The following is a 19,777-nucleotide window of genomic DNA, read 5'->3' as shown; positions in this document are numbered from 1 at the left end:
TTGGTACACAGCTCGGTGCAGTTGTCTGAAAAATCTGAAAAAGTTAGAGACATAGCTTTAGCTTGGTGGTTGGAAGATGAATCTTCCCTTGTGTCTGGCTGAGAGATGTGTGGTATCTAGTAATTAAGTGTGAAATTTCGAAAGTGCTGAGGATTGTAAAACCACTGAAGTGCAAAGAGCAAAGAAGAAAAACCATTAACCTTTTATTTGCATCTCGAACATAAGATTAATCCATCATGTTGGTATTACATGTTTTTCTACTTTTCACCTTTTGAGTTATTCTAGATGCTATTTAGTACGAGAAACTAATGTATTTTCCCAAAATAATACATCTCATGAATACTATGCTTTCCATGCCTTTATGCAATTCAAATAATAAAGCCAAATCACAGCTCTGCTCATTTTTCCATAAAGGCTTTATTAAAACAAACAATTCTAGAAATTTCACTTTTAATTTATGTCCCAGCAGTTTCAACGTGATGAACAGTTTCCCCTGTGCTCCAGGAATGCTCGAACATTTCCATTTCCAACAACATTTGGAATTGACAGGATGAAGAATCAATCAGCCTGACAGCTTGGTTGTTGCAACCAGATCAAATTCTTTATTACCAGCGCAGTTCAAACACTGAACTTGTGGCAGACATTAAAGCACACTTATTCAAAGCATTTAGAAATTAATTGGCAGGGTTGGGCCTTCATCTTGGTTAATTTAAATATTTAGCAGTGATCCTACACTCCTCTGGCATGCTGAAAGAAAGCCACTAGCAAACTGGGGCATTGCCAGGAAAGCATGCTGTGGTATCTGAACTCAATCACTTAAATGCTTAAATACGTTTGTGAAAGGAAACTTGAAATGGGCAAGTTTGACAAGGAGGTGCCATTAATCATAATAACCAGTGAATTTACTTCTTTCAGGAATGGAGTCAGGAGTCCTTTTTTACTTCCAGCCTGTGAATAGAAAATAAACAAACCTCAGCCTGAAGACGCACAGTAGTGAACCCTGCTGGGAAACGGCGATTTTGATGTCTAGACTCCCCCCCAAACAGTGTTAATGCAGTTTTCCCAATTGGGTTTCAAACTTCATAGAGGTTCTGCCAGTAAAGTATGACTCTACAGATGGAAAGGGTGCCGGTAATGCTATGAGAATATACTGTAAACTCCTACTTCTGAGTTGGGGGGTTGGGTGGTGGTGGTGTATGTGGGGGGCAGGTTATCTCAATATTTTCTTCACATGCAGTAGCTCATAGGCGTATATTGCTGTTTGTCCCTTATTCTCGTACTTAGGACTCACTGTGTATCTCATCCAGGGCTCATTTCTGCTTTTAGAGATTCATTTGACCTGAACTTCTATTTCAAGATGGAAGTCTGCCTGTTTGGAAAGGAATAGATTACGTTATATCTCAGCAATCCTCCTTTCCGATTTCAAAGTTTAAAAGGTTTCTACCAGGAAAGCCAAAATAGCATATTTACTCATTACGGCAAAGGAGACATTTAAAGAGGTTCATTGTAAAGTCGTTTTACAGTGCAGTTACACGACGTCCTCGTTTTATCTACAGCACCCCGGGGACGGCAAATGGAAAAATCATATGTTTGGTGCCGTTGTAAATATCCATGAAGCTAAACACTCTCTGAAGTGGCTTGGAAATGTAATCCTTAATGGGCTAGTGGTACAAATGTTTAATTAACTAATTCTTATTCTACAGAAAACATCACCTTCCTGACCACAGGTATCCCTCAAAATACTGTCGCCAAGCCAGTTAAGGTTTTTCAATTTGTTCTTGCACATGTGTAAAAACTTTAACAAGAGTTAAGTCTGCCTGCATTCCTCAGTTTATAACATATAAATTGTGTTCCTTAGCAACAATCCATGAGACATTACAATACAATTTCTCGATTCTGTTTCTGGGAAAAAATTAAAACCTGATGTCAACATCTCACTCCCTTCTAAAGCAAAATGAATATCTTCCCCACACTTTATTTTTTTAAAGATGCTAACAGCTGCTGCCTGATGTCCATATTTTAAAAAAGGCAGATTTATTTGTTTATTCTATAAATAAATATCTGCCAGTAAATTTGAAATCCACTGTAGAGTTTGTTTGAGGTAAGTGAGTCCTGGAGTGAGCCATAATTTATATCAAAAAGCCAAGATAATGTCTACTGTTGCACATTTGCTTTGCCTCTGACTTTGTTATATTAATTATAGGCAAGACCTTAAGATAACCAAGCCATCATATACTTGATATCATAAATTATCTTAAGAGGTTATTTCTGTGCAGTTGCAGAATTGTATTTCAGCAGTTCATTTTTAATGGCTATCTTTGCATGATTATCATTCAGGAACTTTCCACAGGCTTTGAGCTGACTGGCATTTATTAGAAAAATAGAGTCGTCCAATTTATTTGGGTAAAAAAGACAGTGGCCTCCTTTGTTGGACTGTCCATCGCAGCTCTGCTGGTATGAGTCTCTGGTACGATGTCTCTATCATTAGTTACCCCAGTAAACCCATTTAACCCATGGAGAGACTTTATCGGAACTGCTTATAAAACAGTAACATATGAACACTTTCTCCATTGTGATAGGAAAACTGAGTTAAGGTAAAACAGGCTTTATGATCATCTGCTGTGCTTTTCTATTGTTCATTAATACTGAATGCAGACCTAACCACCACAGAACAGCAAAATAATTAATGTTAAAGGACATGGTATTTTCCCATGTGCATTTAAATTATAGCCTAAATATATTTTTATTTATTATTTTCAATCTCTCTCTTTGGGAGCCTTCAAAATAACTTATTTAATGGGTCTGTTTTCCTAGGCAGACAACAAAAACAGCAAACTCTACCACCTCATGGTCTTTTTATTGCCTGCCATTACATGAGGGCTGGAATAACAAGTGAAACAGACTACAGTTATTTAACTGTGGGTATGCAAAATGCTGACACCTTGAGTGTTTAGCTTTACATTTCTGAAATGGCCCCTGTGAGAAATCAAAATAGTGTTTCCACACTGAAATGAATTGATTACTGCCTTACACTGCAACAGACTGATATTTAGTTTTTTTTATTATTGGTGAGGCAAAGCAAAATAAATGCGCAATATAAGGCATACACAGAGGAAAACTGTTCACCTGTATATGTGTATGTACTCTATAGACTCATTATTGATAGAAAACAGGGTGCTGGGCTTGGTTCTAACTGAAAAAAACAGGTACAGTATTTGGAATTTGGAGGACAGGTTTATGTAATAAAGTTGCATTCCAGAAACAATAATCTATCATGCTTTATGATTAACCATCCTGATCCTGAGTTTTTCTTAACTGGAAACTGATTTGATTTGTGTCAAACAAAAAAAAAGTGTTAGGATGTGTTAGGATGTGTGTATACTTGTGAAAAATACCTGCACAAATGCTGTCTTCAAGGCAATCTGATTTAAAATGTGTTTTTCAACTCTTGCATTTCATAAGACATGAGAACCTTTCACTACAGTAATGATACTTGATAATGAAGCCTGTTTCTTATCCTATGGTGCAATGTAACAGAGGAATGGCCTTCAACATGTGACAGCATGAAAAAACTAAAACAAAATGAAAGAATATTTTTCAGTTCAGGTCTTAATGACAGTTAAGTATAATGACTGTATTTTTTTTTTAATCAAATATATTTTATTGCTTTACTCCCTTTTTCTTTCTCTCTTTTGACTTTACACTGGCTTTTACTGCACACCAAAATTTAAAGTTAACCCTTGGCAGTCAGGATATGACTGTCTAACAAGGGGGTCTTATAGATGGTCTCACAATAAGCATTTGTAATTGCTTATAAAAGCATATTTCAAACATTGTTTTAATCAAGCTGATTGTTCCCTGGTTAAATCACACTCAGTTGCCACTCTTGTAATGTATTTCAAACATGAGCTTTTTCTGGCTGTCTACAAGAATTTAAATGCTGTGTGAAACCAGCTTCCTAATTTATAGCCAAATGATCTTGCCATGCATACTTTTTTATGCTAAGTATGCACTGGGGCTAAAATGGGAAAAAAGAATACAGAAGGGTAGGAAAACAAATCTGTTTTGTTTTCAAGATTTAAGACTCGTCTGGAAAGAAAGTGTGGTTCAGGTCTCCCTAATGGATCACATGTGGCTAGTACTGGGTAGGAGTTAAAGATTTGGTCAAAGAAAACACCCAAACAAGAGGAGATTTTCTTTTCTTTCCTTTCCTTCTGTTTTTGTAAGCACTACAGCTCATTCTCATGAAGCATTTATTTTTCAAAGACTCAATTCGGGATACATAGTAGGACCTACAGCAGGTCACAGCATTCGGCATAATGGCAATTATTTCAGTAAAAACTGTAAGAAATTTAACTGTGATTCCCAGGTGTTTAAACAATTACAATGAATGAATTAAACAATCCTCAACATTTCACAAATGGCTATTTAAATTGTACAAAATTACATTTTGTTGCATCCCTTGGGCAGATGACTTTTCTCTACAGATTTGCTCAGGGTTTAAATAAGAAACAACATGGGCTCAGAAATTGTCAAAGGGCAGTTAAATAAACCAAAACTATAAGCTGGAAATGAAGTGGGCCCTATTGAAGTAGAATAGTGCATATGGATTTCATTAATACATCACTGGGCTGAGGAAGTAAGGTTTTCGGAGCACAAAAAGCAAAGCGGAGCATTCAATCTTATGAAACTCCTTTTCCCAAACTGATGAGTCAGTATTTTAGAAGTAACCTCAGTGCTGCTGCTTTCAAATTATTTGTATTGCAGCTGATGAACGACTATTGAGGTCCATAATGAGCAACCAGAAAGATAAACATTATGGGTGGTGAAACATTGTTCTTTCACCCTTTGAGAACTGATCCAACACGTTTCAGAGTCCAAATTCTGCAAAGGGTTTAAATGCTAACGTGCCTGGCCACGGCGCACACAGATGTATTCCATTAGGCTTCCGAGAACCACAAGCATTCTAGAATTCCAGTTGTGGTTTTTCAGGAGCTTTCGACAAGGCGACTCCTTGACATCCACAGATCTTCCATATGCTTGGCTTTCATCTCAACAGAACAACCTGAACTTTGGCACCGGACATGTTGTAAATGTTACCAAGGTAACGAGGGGCGCCTGATACTTTCCAATTTCAACGTTTGACATGTGGACTGAAACTTTTCAGGCTTGTTTTTCACATCTTAATGTTGTGGGATTTATTCAGCATGTCTAACAATCCATAGCATTTGGAGATGCTCTGTCTTAAGGTACTCTCTCCCAGATACAATAAAAAAGTCACTTAAGATTTTGCATGCCTTGATATTCTGTATATCCCAGTTGATGGCTCTGTCAATTTGGTGCCCTTATCATTAGACTTTTCTCAAATGTGATGTTTCGTATTTGGCTTTTAATACTAGTAGGAATACGGCAACAAGCTGTAGATTTTGAGAAATGCAACAGCCTAAACAACTGTAATATGTCAAAGGCTCTTACAAACATCTGAATTAATATAGGGCCTACAGTATGAACCAGCATATCCATTACATGTGATGGTTAATCACCTGATTTCATGCATTAGGGATATTATTATTATTATTATTATTATTATTATTATTATTATTATTATTATTATTATGTTTAATTTTATAGGGTATCAAAAATATATTTATTAGAACCCATATATGCTCTTCATATCAGTCGCTTGAAATATATTATTTTTGGAAAGAAACACTGTACATTGCACTTTACTATGTAAATGTTTAAAAACATTGTTTTATGTTTTTTATTATTATTAATGATATTTAAAATATATAGAATAAGAATATTATAATTATATCTATACCACAATGTTTATAAAAAAAATGGCAGCATAGTATGGAAGCCGAAACTGAAAAGATACAAGAAAAATAACATGACAATATTATTCTTATAATTCTTAATATAGGTGTATTCTGTTTGAAGTATTTAGCTATTACAAAATAAAAGGTAATTCCAGTGTAAAATCTGTAAGAAAATATATCCAGCCCTCTCCAAATAATGCAGTTTAATACTGTAAAATATGGAAAAAAATGGTAACTGTTGATACATCCACAGTGCCTTTCCAAAATTGTTCATAAGTAAGTCTACTGTGTATATTATCTGAAACATGCACTTTGGGAGACATTCCTATGGGACTTTAAAAGACCATTAATGTTTCCAGACAATCATTCCAGAACTGTAACAATATCTCTGATGATGTTAAAAACCTGCAGTCTTTCCACATGTAATTCCACTCCAGACTTCATTTGCCCTGAAGCCTTAAATGCAAAACATTTTTACTATAAAAATAATCACTTTGCTGGATTCTCTGCCAATTCACAGTCCAATGTACAATCTCTCTTTCTCTCCCACTTTTTTTCTCTTTGTTTTGCTGTTTGTTTCTGCTTACTGCTTGTAAAAGTGAGAATTAAGAAGTTTATAAGTTCCAGAAATAAGAACTGTTAACGGTCATTTAAAAAAAAAATAAAAAAAAATGGCCAAACATGTGCAATCAAAACAAAAGAGATCCATTTGTAGAGAACTGTGTTACAGCACTTGAATGTATGTTATTTTAGAGTCAGTGCCGAGATGATTCCTGGCGATGCACTTGTAGGTGCCGGTATCGGAATGCGTGGGCTTCTGAATGACCAGGGTGCCCTGCGGGTGGAGCAGTTCACTGCCCGTGGGCCGACCCTTGCCGGCGGTGGACAGCACCGAGTGGTCCGGCAGCTCCCACGTGATTTCGGGTTTTGGAATCCCGATGGCCATGCAGTTGAGGTGTACTGGCACCCCTTTCCGTGCACGGACACTTTGCGGGGGGCCATTGGTAATGCGAGGGGGGTAGGCAATGATAATCACAGGGATGGTAACCGTGGCCTCCCCTGCATCATTTTTCGCTGCGCAAATGTAATTTCCTCTGTCATGCAGACTGGCTTCTCTGATGACGAGGGTCCCGTTGTCGAGGAGCATGAACTTCCCATTTATCTGGGGCCTCAACAGCATGTGTCCTCCGGGGACCGTCCAGGTGATTTTGGGGCGGGGGCTGCCGTCAGCGAGGCAGTGTAGGAATAGCGGCTCTCCACTGATACTTCGAATGATGCCTCTTGGCCTGGTGAGTATGTAAGGCTTCTGACCCACCTCAAGAACAATCAGCTTCTCAATGTAACCAACTGTGTTCCTGGCAGCGCACCTGTACTTACCGGCGTCGTCCTTGCTGGGGTTGTAAATGATAAAGGTGCCGTCGTTTCCCAGCTGGTACCTTAAAATCCGTTGGCTGTTGGTAAATCGTGTCCCATTGGGTAGAAGCCAGATTATTTCAGGAAGGGGGTGACCATCAGCTGAGCAATTCAAGATGGTGGTTTTGCCTGTTCTGGTTATGACTTTCTCATTGAATGGATTCTTAAACATGGGCCTTCTCAGCATGTCTGTGACTTCAAGCTGAACTATCATGACAGTCTCGCCTCCGTCGTTACGTGCCACGCAGATGAACTCGGCCGTGTCCGTAGGCCTGACGTTGCGAATTTCCAGTGTACCGTTTTTGTGAACTATTATTCTGCTGCCGTAGTAGGGAGCGGTGATGAAAATGTTATCTGGCATTATCCACATGACCTGAGGTGTAGGAGTCCCTTCAGCCTTGCAGTCAATTAATTTCCTGGTGTGTTTTATGGCTGTGTCCTTCACTATTGTTTTGTTCATGTACAAACCATTTATTGTGGGTGGATTTCCGTTGACTTCTAATTTGAAAACCTTGGTGTCATCCCCAGCAGAATTGCGTGCCACACACACGTATTCCCCAGCATCTGTTATTTTGACGTTCCTAATGGCCAGGGAGCCGTTGACATGCATCAGATGCCGGTCATTGGAAGCTGCAATCATGTCATTCGAGGGCAGGAGCCACAGGATCTTTGGCTTTGGCTCCCCCATGGCCTCGCAGTCAAACATCACCTTGTCCCCCGAGCTCACTTTGGTGTACGTATTTTGTGGCGTCTTGATGCGAGGAGCTGCTGTCACCACTGTGATGTGGACCTTCATCTCGTCCTTGCCCAATGTGTTCTCTGCGTAGCAAGTGTAATCTCCTTCCTCGGACATCCCAACCTTATTAAGATACAGGGTTCCGTTGTCAAACAGAACGTAGCGCCGGCTCCTGCCCCCATTGTCATCGGCCTGCAGAACACTGTTCAGCAGGGTTCCGTCAGGCAAGCCCCATGAGATCTCTGGCTCAGGAGCTCCAGACGCTTTGCAGTCCACTTTCAGGTCATTGCCGTACGTCACCTGTTTTTTAATGAAGGGCTTGTATTCTATCTTTGCTGGTTTCATGGACACAGTTACTTTCATGAGTAGAAAGTCATCGCCGATTTTGTTCCTGGCAACGCAGAGGTAGTCTCCAGCGTCCTTTTCACTCACGGCATCAATGATCAAACTGCCATTGAGCAACACGTGGATCCGGTTTCCCATCCTGTTGAGAAACAAAACAAAACAAAACAAAACAAAATGTTTCGAAAATGCACTGCACTAAACATCATTCACTGGGGTACTGTATGCTGTTAATTTTGATGTGCCAACATACCAGGGTGAAAACTGTTTGGCAAAATATTTTACAACCATCAGGGTTTTGAACAAATTCTACTGAGGAAACCAAAAAATAAAAAATATGTAAACATTCCTGTAATTTGAATGGTCTTTTAAACTTGACTCTGAAGGCAATAAGCATGAAATATCCAGCTCCTTATGTTGGCTTAGCTCCAGAAACCTGGACTCTTTCAAAATTGCAATTTCAAGAAAGTCTGATTTCCATCTCTGTTTAAACTGGCTTTAGTAGTAAAGAATACATACATTCAAAAATGAAGTTAAGCCAAAATCTATTAATCTTGAATCATATGTTTAGATCCTAAATAAATTGCAGATAGATTTAGTTTATTAAATATTGGCTGTTGTTCATTTACCTCCATGAAGTCTTCCATGAAAAAAAGACATATACAAAGGCCACAAACTGATTCTTACAGATAATTTATTAATGTAAGACTCAGTGTGCAGTCTACAGGTTTTGATTTTGCAAGCGTCAAAAAAAGGTCAGGTTCATTACTGGGATTATAAACTCAAACTGTGGGATGCCAGGGTTCCTGCGGTATCCTCATGTTTGTGTCTGAGTACCTCACCTCAGGTTCTCCCATAAATAAAACTGGCATCCAATGGTCTCTGTGTCAAAAAGCATCAACTTTTCCTTTTATATAGCCTTTGTTATTGTTATACCCCTTCCAGCTGCTACTTTATCTCATGTTTTCCCATCTAAGTAAAACTGATAGAAAAACACATTGGGAAAGTGTTGTGACCAGTCCTGTTAAGAGTATAGAGGAACTGTTTTTGAAAATGTCAAATGTACCTCAGGGCGTGAGAACAGTTTTATTTTCATGGCATGTCGCTTAAAAATGTTCCTATTCCATAGGAATCGGGTCAAAATATTTTCTAATTAATCACTTATTTTCCTAGTATTTTTTTCCCAAACTCAATGATAAATCAGATGCACCATATGACTAAATGAATTACAATAAACCAATACTTTACCATATACGATCCTTCTCTATAAAATATCCTACTGTCATAGATATTGAAAATACAGGGGACTTTACCTGTGCCACTGATCCACAACAGCTTTCGAAGGTAGTCTCCACATAATCCTGGGTTTGGGGTCTCCAAACGCCGAGCAATTCAGCTGCAACTGGTCACCATAATTGAGGTCGGTCCTGCGGTCGGAGGCGGTCACTATTCTGGGCACCGTCTCCTTCTGCTCCACCAATAAGTTCACCACTCGTCTCTCAGAGCCCGTGGAGCTTGTGGCGATGCACTCGTACTTGCCGCTGTCGGACACTGCCAGGTCTTTAATGTACAGCGTTCCATTGGGAAAGGCAAACACCTTGGGGTTGATGTAGTGCAAAGGCTTCACCACAGTCCCGTCGAAAAGGACCCAGTGAATGGTAGGCTGAGGGCTTCCCTTGCCTGTACAGGGCATCTTGAGGTGCTGCCCGATTTCTCCCCTGACTTGCTGCCTTTTGTCTTCCACAATACCTGGGGGAGCAGCAACCACCTGCAGCTGGACTGTAGCGGTGTCAACCCCGGCCGGATTGCTGGCTACACATTTATAGTGACCTCTGTCGTACACAGAGACCTCCTTTATGGTTAGCGTCCCATCTGCTGCCACTGCCACTCTGCTCTCGCGTGAGCTGTATCCCCTGACCACAGTTTTGTTCGCAAGGATCCAAGACACGAGAGGAATGGGCCTGCCTTCAGCTTTGCATTTGATTTCTACCGTGTTTCCGGAGTGGGATTTGATATCTCTCACTTTCGGCTCCAGGATTCGCGAGGGGTACGCCACCACGGACAGCGTGACCAGGAGCTTGTCGGACCCGTGCCGGTTTTCTGCGAGACAGAGGTACTGTCCGCGGTCCTGAATGTTGGCGTTCTGAATAGACAGTGTTCCGTTTTTAAACATCTCAAATCTGTTTCCACGCTTGGCCTTCATTGTCAAAGTAGTCCCTAGAAGAGAATTAAAATAAACAAAGGTAGTCAGCAAAAATGATGCTTGTTTTCTCTAACTGAATAAAGTAATACTTTTGACAATAATGTATGTAGAATGCAACCGCTTATGTCAAAATAAGACATAAGAAAGCACATATATGAAAAGGAGGAAATTATGAAAATTACACACTGTTCTAATATCTATGGTTTGTGCTTATCTATGGAAAACTCAGAATCTGCAATATAGCATTTAATTGAATAACTAACACACTGCCCCTCCCCACCAACCACATTCTGCTCAAAAACAACTAACTATACTGTACCTGAGGACACTTTGATCCAGCTTAATGTGGGAGCAGGATTTCCAATAGCTTCGCAGGGCAGGAATGCATCTGAGTTGGAAAGCACTGTGAAGCTGGCAGCATTTCCCCCCACTATTCTGGGTTTCGATGGCTGGTCCTTGGGCGATGGCTCCATAGCGATCACGTTAGATGTTGATGCTTCAAATTCAGGGAGTTTGTCATACCTGTTAGCGATGGTATTATCTTTATCCCAGCTGAAAGGGGCTGGAGAGTTAGTGTAGGCCTGCTCAGCTGTAAGTATAGTCAGGGTGTCAAGGATCAAAGTCTTTCCTTTGGCTGTGGCCTCAGACTTAGGTTTCTCCCAGAACCTGCTGCTCGATACAGTAAATTGTGTCCGTTTCTCTGGTTTTGTAAATGTAGCACGGGTGGGCTTATGTGATTTTGGCCTGAATAGGAAGCGGCCACTGCCATCCTGAGATTTACTGTCTCTCACAGTAGCTGAAAATGCCGTGGGTGTGACATTACTAAAAGTGGCTCTTTGTGTTGTTAACCTGATGGGTTTAGTCGAGGGGGGTACTCTCAGGTTTGTTCTTGTAACTGGCCTTGTAGTGGTGGATATGGACTTGGTTATAAATGGAGTTGTGGGCTTAACTGTGGTTGTAGTTTTGACGGGTGCTACTACAGCTTTTTCTGTTGCTGTTTTGGTTTGGACAGGTGTTAATAATCCTGCTTTAGGGGATGGGGAGGTGGCAGCACTTCCTCTTCCTTCAGATTTAATGCTCGTTTCAATTCTGGAATGTCTGATTGAAGAAGCTGCGGTTGTGGGTTTTGCAGTCAAAGTACTGTAAGCTTTATGTTCTTCCTCTGCAGAAGGCATAATGACTGGAAATACAGGCTGATATGGCTTTGAGAGTACACTTGTAATGACAGGCTGGACTGCTTTGGTTGCTGGTGTGGTGGCTTTCAAAGTAACAGGAGCTTCCATTTCCTTGATCTGAGCCGTTGTGGTTTGCGTGGTTGTCGTGGTCTTTTTGCCTGGTCTCATCCGTCTAAATCCTTTTCTTCTTGGAAGTCCCATGTGCTTTCTGAACGTTCCTGTTCTTGTTTTAGTGTTGCTACCGGATGCAGATGCCTTTCTTGCAGCTGTAGTTGTTGCCATGGAGACTTCAGATTTGTTTTCATTATACGTGCTCTTTGCTGAAGTGATTTGGGGGAGAATGATCAGAGGCTCTTCTGTAGTTGAAAGAGATCCCGAAGCAAAGCCCGAAGAGCTTGGCAACTGCACGGTGGACATGGCCTTATCAGTAACAGCCATCGTGGTTGTCGCTGATGAAGCCAAAGACTTAATTATGGGAGAAATTTCAGTAGTAGTGAAGAATCCTACATTCTTGGGCATGGCAGTTGGAGTCTTTACGCCTGCAGTCTTATCCTTAACCCTTGGCTTGGCGGTCACAGGTGAAATTATGACTTTTGAAGCTGGCTGAGCCTCAGTGGTGGACGCAGACCCAGAGGAATAATCAGAAGAGGTCACCGATGATTGGATGACTGCCTTATTTTCGGTCAGTGTTGGTAAGTTTGTAATTGGTGAAGCCAGGGCTCTGGTTGTTGGCAGGACAGATGATATCTGTGCTGGAGCAGTGGTGCTGGTCATTCTGGCAGGGGGTCTCTTGGTGATGGTTATTGGCTTGACTGGCCTACGCAACCTGTTAAGTAATTCTTTTTGGCTTGGCTTGTTCCCAAAAAGTCTATGCCAAGGAATTTTACCTCGGATGACTTTGGAGGCTGATATGCTGGCTTTAGTGGTTGTTGTGTAGAATCTGTCAGGTTTGCTTGTGCTTTTAGCTGACTTGGGAGCTTCTGTGTGCTCAGCCTGAGGGTAGGCAGACTTTTTGAAAGAGCCTGGTGCTCCTGTGGTTGACTTGGAAGTAGCCATGGGCTCTGTTGTAGGAGACTGAGTTATGACTTTTACAAATTGTGTCTGTGATGTGACAATTCTTGTAAGTGGAGATGATGTGGAGGTATCTAATACTTTCTCTGAAGTCACTGGCCATGGTTTAGTTGTTTTAAGTTGAGTGGAACTCTGGATATTGGGTCCTGAGGTTGGTGTGACCACACTAATGCTACCTTTTGTCTTTCTGTGAGAGTTAGTTGCATCGCTTTCAGTTGCTGCTGGATTTGCTAATGAACTGCCCAATGGCATGTCTGTAATCTGGCACTCACACTTTGTGGTTAGCTCTATGGTGGCTGGCATGGTGGTGTTGTCTTTGTCATGCGCAGCAGGCTTTTTGATAGATTTTGAGAATTTATTCAAATACGCAGAGATATCTGTTATCTTGTTTGGTCTGATAATTCTTCGCCTACTGGGAAATTTTCTTTTTTTGCCAGAACGTACCTTGTCTGAGTGAGCCGTGTCTCCTCTGATAATCTGGATCTGCTGGTGAGATATTATGGTAGAACCCGAAGGCAGACGAGGGGAGGTGATTTTCTGTGTGGTGTGAAACAGGATTTCATCATTTTCCCCTTCTGAGGTTGTGACGGCCGTGAATGATGCTTTTCCATTGGGATACGTTGCAGTATGAACTACAGGCTCTGGCACAGGCCCAGGTTTGTCAATCATGGAAGTCATAAGTAATGGGACAACACTGGCTGCTGTATCTGTTGTGTTGCTAGAAAACTTCGGTTGCATTTCACTTGTTGATTCGGTTATTCTCAATTTCAGCGTAACAGGCTGGGGCAAAGGCTGGTCTGTTTTTTTGTCAAGTTCATCTGTTACATTTAAACCTGGACTGCTAGTAACAGTACTGTGCAGTGTAGGTGTTAATGGTGTTGGCTTTGTAGTCAGTATGTTGGCATTGCCATGGTGACCTATTGTGACAGGGGTGGCTGGTGACGCTATTGGCAGTGCATATGTTTGGACATAAAGAGTGGTTGTCTCTTGGTTTGGATTTTGTATAGTACTTGAAGCAGGGCTCATTGCTATTACCAAAAAGTCGTCCTCTGTCAAGGCATCTCCCGAGGCTTCTTCTCCATCCCCAGAGAGCCCTGAACTAGTTTTTGATAATATCCCGTTGGTTGTGATTTCCCCTTGACCCTCAGAAGCTTTATGTTTCTGTGCTTTTTTCATGATTTTGGTCCACTGTTGTGGATCTACTTTCCTTAAGGCTTTATCAAAGGTAGTTCTTCCCCCCACTCTACGTGTATTGCTTGAAAATCCATTTCTTCTTTGTGTCAAATCACCAGAGGTTCTGCCTTGTGTTATTCTCCTTCTGGGGTAAGGTCTGTCTGAAGTAATAGTCCTAGATTCTTGTCTGGTCCGGTTGGAAACACCTGGGGAGAGAGCATTGTAGTTTTCCTCAGTTTCCTCTGAGGGGGAGTCAGGCTCATTTCCTGACCCTTCGCCTTCTGACAGGATCCTCTTTGTTTCCTTCAACGCTACATTATTCCTGGCGGCACCTGAAAGCATTACTCTTGATAACAAAAAATCCACCCCCATGTGATTGGCTGCTAGACATATGTAAAATCCACGGTCCCTCTCAGTAAGTCCATCAATGGCTAAGGTTCCATTTGGGAAAAGTTTTCTTTGTCCAAAAGACTTATCTAACACTGAATGGTCTGGTAAAATCCAGTTAATGGTAGCGTCAGGGTTGCCCTCAGAGCCACAATGAAGATACAGACTGCTGCCCAGAGACTGGGCGATTTTTACACCATTTACATCTGTTTCTTCCACCTCTGGATTTACAACTGTAATCCTGTAGGTAAGCAAATCTGCATCAAGGTAGTTTGTGGCTATGCAACGGTATAGCCCTGTATCAAAGCTGTCTGCTGCTCTTAGAGTAAGTTTCCCAGTATCCAAAATTATAATCCTTCTGTCCTCGCTTATATACGGTGCGCGGACTTTGCTCCCGTCTGGTAAAATCCACTCGATCAAGGGTTTTGGCTCCCCAGAGACTTGACACTCCAGCTCTGCTGTCCCTCCAATCAGAACTGAGTGCTCCGTCTTCGTGGTATTGTCTTTCCTGATCAACGCCCAGCTGTATCTCTGTGACTTTGGTATTTTATTTTCTAGTATCATTTGAAAGTCTGTGAAGTATTTGATGTGCAAAGTGGTGAATGTCGTAGTTGCCCTGTCCAGCTGTAAGGTGAACTCTCCTTGCATGAGCCACATGGGGTCTGCTTTCACCTCGGCCTCTATGGCAGTGAAGACATCCTCTTCTTCGCTAGCTTGCTTCTGGTGATATTTGTAAATCATTGATGGTGTCTTTGTAAGCAGTAGCCCTCTCTCCAGTCTCATGGGCATGTCGCTGTAGGTGGCCAGTATCTTCCAAAGTGGCTGGATGTGCTCATAGTCAATATTGCAGACCAGGAACGTGGCTAAAGACGCTCTGAGGATCAGCATGTCATCCTTTTCCTCTAATGACACACCTGTCATTGCATTTGGCCTTTGAACTGTGCAAATAACACTCGCGTCATTTTGAGACTGATCTGTCATGTTCAGCACCATGGACCCAATGGGCGCAATAAAGTCCTTGGAGGAAACAGGAGTGAACTCCCCCTGATCAATGCTGATATTCTTCTGTTTGAGATGTGGATGTATCCAGGGCTGATAGCAGGACAATGTGGCTGGAGGCAGCCGGGCGATATCTTTTCCTCTGGATGCAGCTGGGGATTCACAGGAAGGACACTGCTGACCCCTCCTGTCTCGCTTGCACTTCAGAACCCCTGGAATTAAAATGAGCGAAAAAGAGAACCTTTATTTATTGATGTATGTATTTCATGAATCTTCTGGAAAATTGCACACTCATTCCCCCTCCTTGACAGAATAACAAAATACAGTATATATTATGAATAAGTGAAGAACCTGCTCAAATCCTTCATGTTACCCTTTGGTTTAGGACTGTAGGAGCAGCCACACTGAAAGCATTATCTGCATAGTACATATAACAAGGCACAAATACATCATCTCACCTGCCCCCTTGTGGACACTAACACATAGCTACTGTCTCTGCAGGGGAATTATATAGGTGAAAAGAGAATGGTAAACAGATAATCTACAATTGCATTTTTAAATGCATGCATTGTAACTTTGTATTTCTATAACAAAAGAGGTCTATATTGTTTGTATACAAAAGGTGCACATTTAAGTCCAATGTAAAATAGAAATCGGCAACGGTATTTTATTATTATTATTATATATTATCCTGATAACTGTCATACAATTACCTGGGTTCTCTTCGGCCCACTGTACAAACCACTGCATGGAGCAGTCGCACTGCCACGGGTTCCCATGCATGTAGACACTCTCCAGCCCAGTGCAATAGGAGAACAGCTCTGGTGGGAGGCTCCTGAAGGAGTTGTCTGAGAGGAAAATGTTTTTGACGGATGATATTTTAAAGATCTGGCTGTAGCGCATGGTGACAAAGGTGTCTGGGTGAAGCTGCTGCAATAAGTTCCCCTCAAGGTGCACTAGTTTCAGTGCAGTGAGTCCGAAAAACGCTTCAGGGTTAATGAACTCTATTTTGTTGTGGTCCATGTGCAGCCTTACCAGACTCTGTAGGCCCCGGAATGTTTCCTTGTTAATTTCTTTAACTTTGTTGTAACTCATCTTCAAAACCTGGAATGACAAAGCACAGCAGTATTCAAGGAACACCCTTTCACTGATTTCAGCTGTTTCTCATTCAGTGGTAAGAAAGCTATTTCTAATTTGGTTAACCCAGTCATGCAACTCTGCAGGATTGGAGGTACAGTAGAAATGCTGAACACAATTATTTTCCTTAATAGATAATGCATAGGAGAAAGGGTCATGTCCCCAAGCCTGTTTGTTTAAAATATAATTAATACATTATTTTTTAATACATTCATTTTAATTTAAACCGAACCCCAGTAGCTGGTAGGAGAGCTGCTTTAATCGTATTCATATATTCAAAAAACTCTTCTCTACAGTTGATAAGGGACATTTTAAGCAGTAAGGGATTACAGTTTGCAGACATGATTTGAAGTCCAGCGACATGCTCTGCCCTAATGCATAAGCCTCACAAAGCTGTCTGAGATCCACACAACCATATTCTGAATAGAGTGATAATGGTATTACAGGGCAGGACAGGTCTGAAACGTTTTAAAGAAAGTGAACTGGCATGACTAATGTGTAGCTAACATTGAGATTTTCTTGTAGTGAAATTAAAATGGGAACACCTACCTGTAAAGACTTTAAATCGCCCAAGGCCTTATTTTCTATGGTTTGTATTGCATTGCTATGCAACATTAACAATTCCAGGTGTTTCAGCCCTGTGAAATCATTTTCTTTTAATGTAGTCAAACTGTTGTACCTGAAAGGAGGGAATGAATGTGTTATGTATTGATGTATGATTAATTTAATAATATTATAATTGCACTATATCATAACATATAACTCAGGCAGTAAATCCTTGACAAGTCCAACCTCAAGCTTCAATGCATGTTTCTACTTAAACCACTGTCTGTACCCGAGGAAGAAGCTCAGAGCAGATGCTAAGCCAATTTTTTCTGCGCATCATTATAACAAATAATGAGAAATTATGATTGAAATGATTGAAAAGCTAGTAAATCACAGCTTGTGTTTTTCTTTTTAAAATCTCATTGAGCAGGGAAAGATCTACAAGGAAAGCATTGTACGACAGGCAGCCCTACCCCAAGTTAATGCGTTCCACATCTGGCTGAATTTCGCCTGGTATAGCTGTGAGATATCTGAAGGTACAGTGCACTTCGGTGGGAATGTAGCAGGCGCATGACTTTGGACAGCCACTGCTTTTCTGTAAGATTTTGGCAAAAAAGCATAAAAATGCCAGTGTCCTCCACCGTAGGTATACAGTTCCTGGGCTGAACACCTTCATTCTGGTGAAAGGTCTTTCACAGCACCATTAGGAGAGTATTTATTCCAGTTCCAGTTCCATGTAGAGATCAAGTTCTGTAGCAAAGAATCAAATGAGGATCTGATTTATTTATCACATGCATAATGGCTATAGGACAACGCTTTACAGTATATTGATAATGTACCATATAATGTCATATACCACTTCTACCGAAATATATACATATACCGCAAGACACCTACTTCTACATTATTATTATTTTTTTATAATAGTTTTATATTAATATGTTGCCTCCAACCGTTGTATTCAGGTTAATAAGACTTGGAATCATTGAAAAAAATAAAAACAAACGAACTGACATGCTTTAAATGGGACGAACAACCTGTTATTAATATTTGTATATTTTTCTCGGAATCTGCTTTTCATTGACTCCCTAGAGATTTCAAATATTTCCGATCAGGCTCAATCTCAGCGAGTGAGTGAATTGCAATATTGATTTACTTGATTTACTCATTTTGATCTGATAATTCTTGTACATGTATTTGTATTTTTTTAAACGTCCTGCGGTCCAGTCATTAAAGAGTTAACCTTCGGTGAACATTACATTTTCAAAAACATTTTACTTAAATGCGAGGTTACAGCAATTGTAATGATGCATGCATAAAAAACAATACAAGTTAACATATAATCAATCGAACTTACCATCTTACATAAATCAGTACATTCTACATCATAATAGATCAAATTTACAAAGATGCAATACAATCTTGCACCATGCGTACACAGTTTAAAAATGATTTATTTATACAGTATATGTATGTTACTATCAAGCAATAATCAAATCATTCACTACAACGAATGCACAATATATGCATTTTGTTTTACTGCAAAATACTACTAGGATGTTTAGGAAAGTTAAACTTTTTTGGATGAACAAAGTTCCTAAGAAGAATTTGGAGTAAACGTGGTTGCATATATTACAATATTTGCCTTCCCACATTGTGCGCTTTTCAGCACAGAAAAGTAAATGTTGTATTTCCATGCTATACCCTATACAGCATATAACCTATTCAATTTACAGAAAGCACAGTGAGCGTCCAGAGCAATTTAACTTTACATTTAGGTCTGGACTTTTGAGTAAATCTCAGAAAAGTAATGTAATAATCCGATAATCACACTTACTCGTGTTTCGTCAGAGCTGGCAAACTAACAGACGTTGCATCTTATATATATATATATTTTTTTCTTTCTTTCTTCTAACTCACTGTCTCTCTCCCTCGAAGGATGCGTGTTAAAGTCCTTGAATGGAAGCAAAAGCAGCGTAAACACAATTATCACCTGTTAAAGTCGCAAGCACTGTGAGAAACTGTATATGAAGTGCAAGCAAGCGTGAATGCTGGAGGATGTGCAGTGGGCTTCTGCTGGTAACTACAGTTCCCACCCACTCCGGCATTGCACATGTACCACTTCATCCTGCATTGCCCGGAGGACACATCTCTCCAAACATAACAGCACCTTTGAGTTTGTAAAGGACTTAAGTCAATTTCCTTCTAATCTTTTAGTTTTTCTTTCTTTCTTTCTTTTTTCTTTCTTTCTTACTGTTTGCTGTTTAAGCTCTAAGTTGAAAGTATTTACATGTTCATGTTTGTACTGAAAACAAACCAACAAAAGACTTTCATCATCCCTTTTCCATCCTCACAACTAAGTCATTAACTCTTTCATGGACAATCTAGTCTACATTTCCAATACACACATGACCTAATATAGCCAACAGATGTATGTAATTTGCTTATACTGGTATAGCAAATGAAGTGTGTATAGATATTCCAAATTATGTCAGGCTTTATATGTATTTGATGCTCTTGTACCTTAATATATTCTAATGTATAGGCCCACTCAACAAAACTGTTCAATTAATTAGTAACATAATTAATTAATAACAAAAAAGCCTCTGAAGTTACAAAGTTCTATTTTTAATTAATTAATGCATTCATTAGGTGGATTCCATGTGTGTTTTGTGTTTTACTACATTTTTATTCAAAACAATTGCATCCGCTTTAAATGTGAATACAAGGTCACATTTATTTTGATTGGCAAGACATGGAATACAGTTTCAGG

General features: G+C 40.3%; 1 protein-coding gene across 1 annotated transcript; it reads right to left on the bottom strand.

Annotated features, from left to right (window-relative positions):
* Positions 1-398: 398 nt before the first annotated feature.
* On the bottom strand, positions 399-19,032 carry igsf10 (immunoglobulin superfamily, member 10). The gene is made up of 7 exons (XM_066709535.1): positions 18,842-19,032; positions 17,478-17,754; positions 17,008-17,137; positions 16,035-16,425; positions 10,836-15,533; positions 9,627-10,530; positions 399-8,455 (listed from the first exon to the last, which is right to left on the bottom strand). Exons 2-7 carry the CDS (start codon positions 17,678-17,680, stop codon positions 6,547-6,549), a joined length of 8,235 nt encoding a protein of 2,744 aa, XP_066565632.1. The 5' UTR covers positions 17,681-17,754; positions 18,842-19,032; the 3' UTR covers positions 399-6,546.
* Positions 19,033-19,777: the final 745 nt, after the last annotated feature.

The sequence above is a fragment of the Amia ocellicauda genome, chromosome 7, assembly GCF_036373705.1.
Source record: "Amia ocellicauda isolate fAmiCal2 chromosome 7, fAmiCal2.hap1, whole genome shotgun sequence".
Classification (NCBI taxonomy): domain Eukaryota; kingdom Metazoa; phylum Chordata; class Actinopteri; order Amiiformes; family Amiidae; genus Amia; species Amia ocellicauda.
Note: the sequence above shows the minus strand (reverse complement) of the source record. Positions and strands in the feature narration are given on the sequence as shown.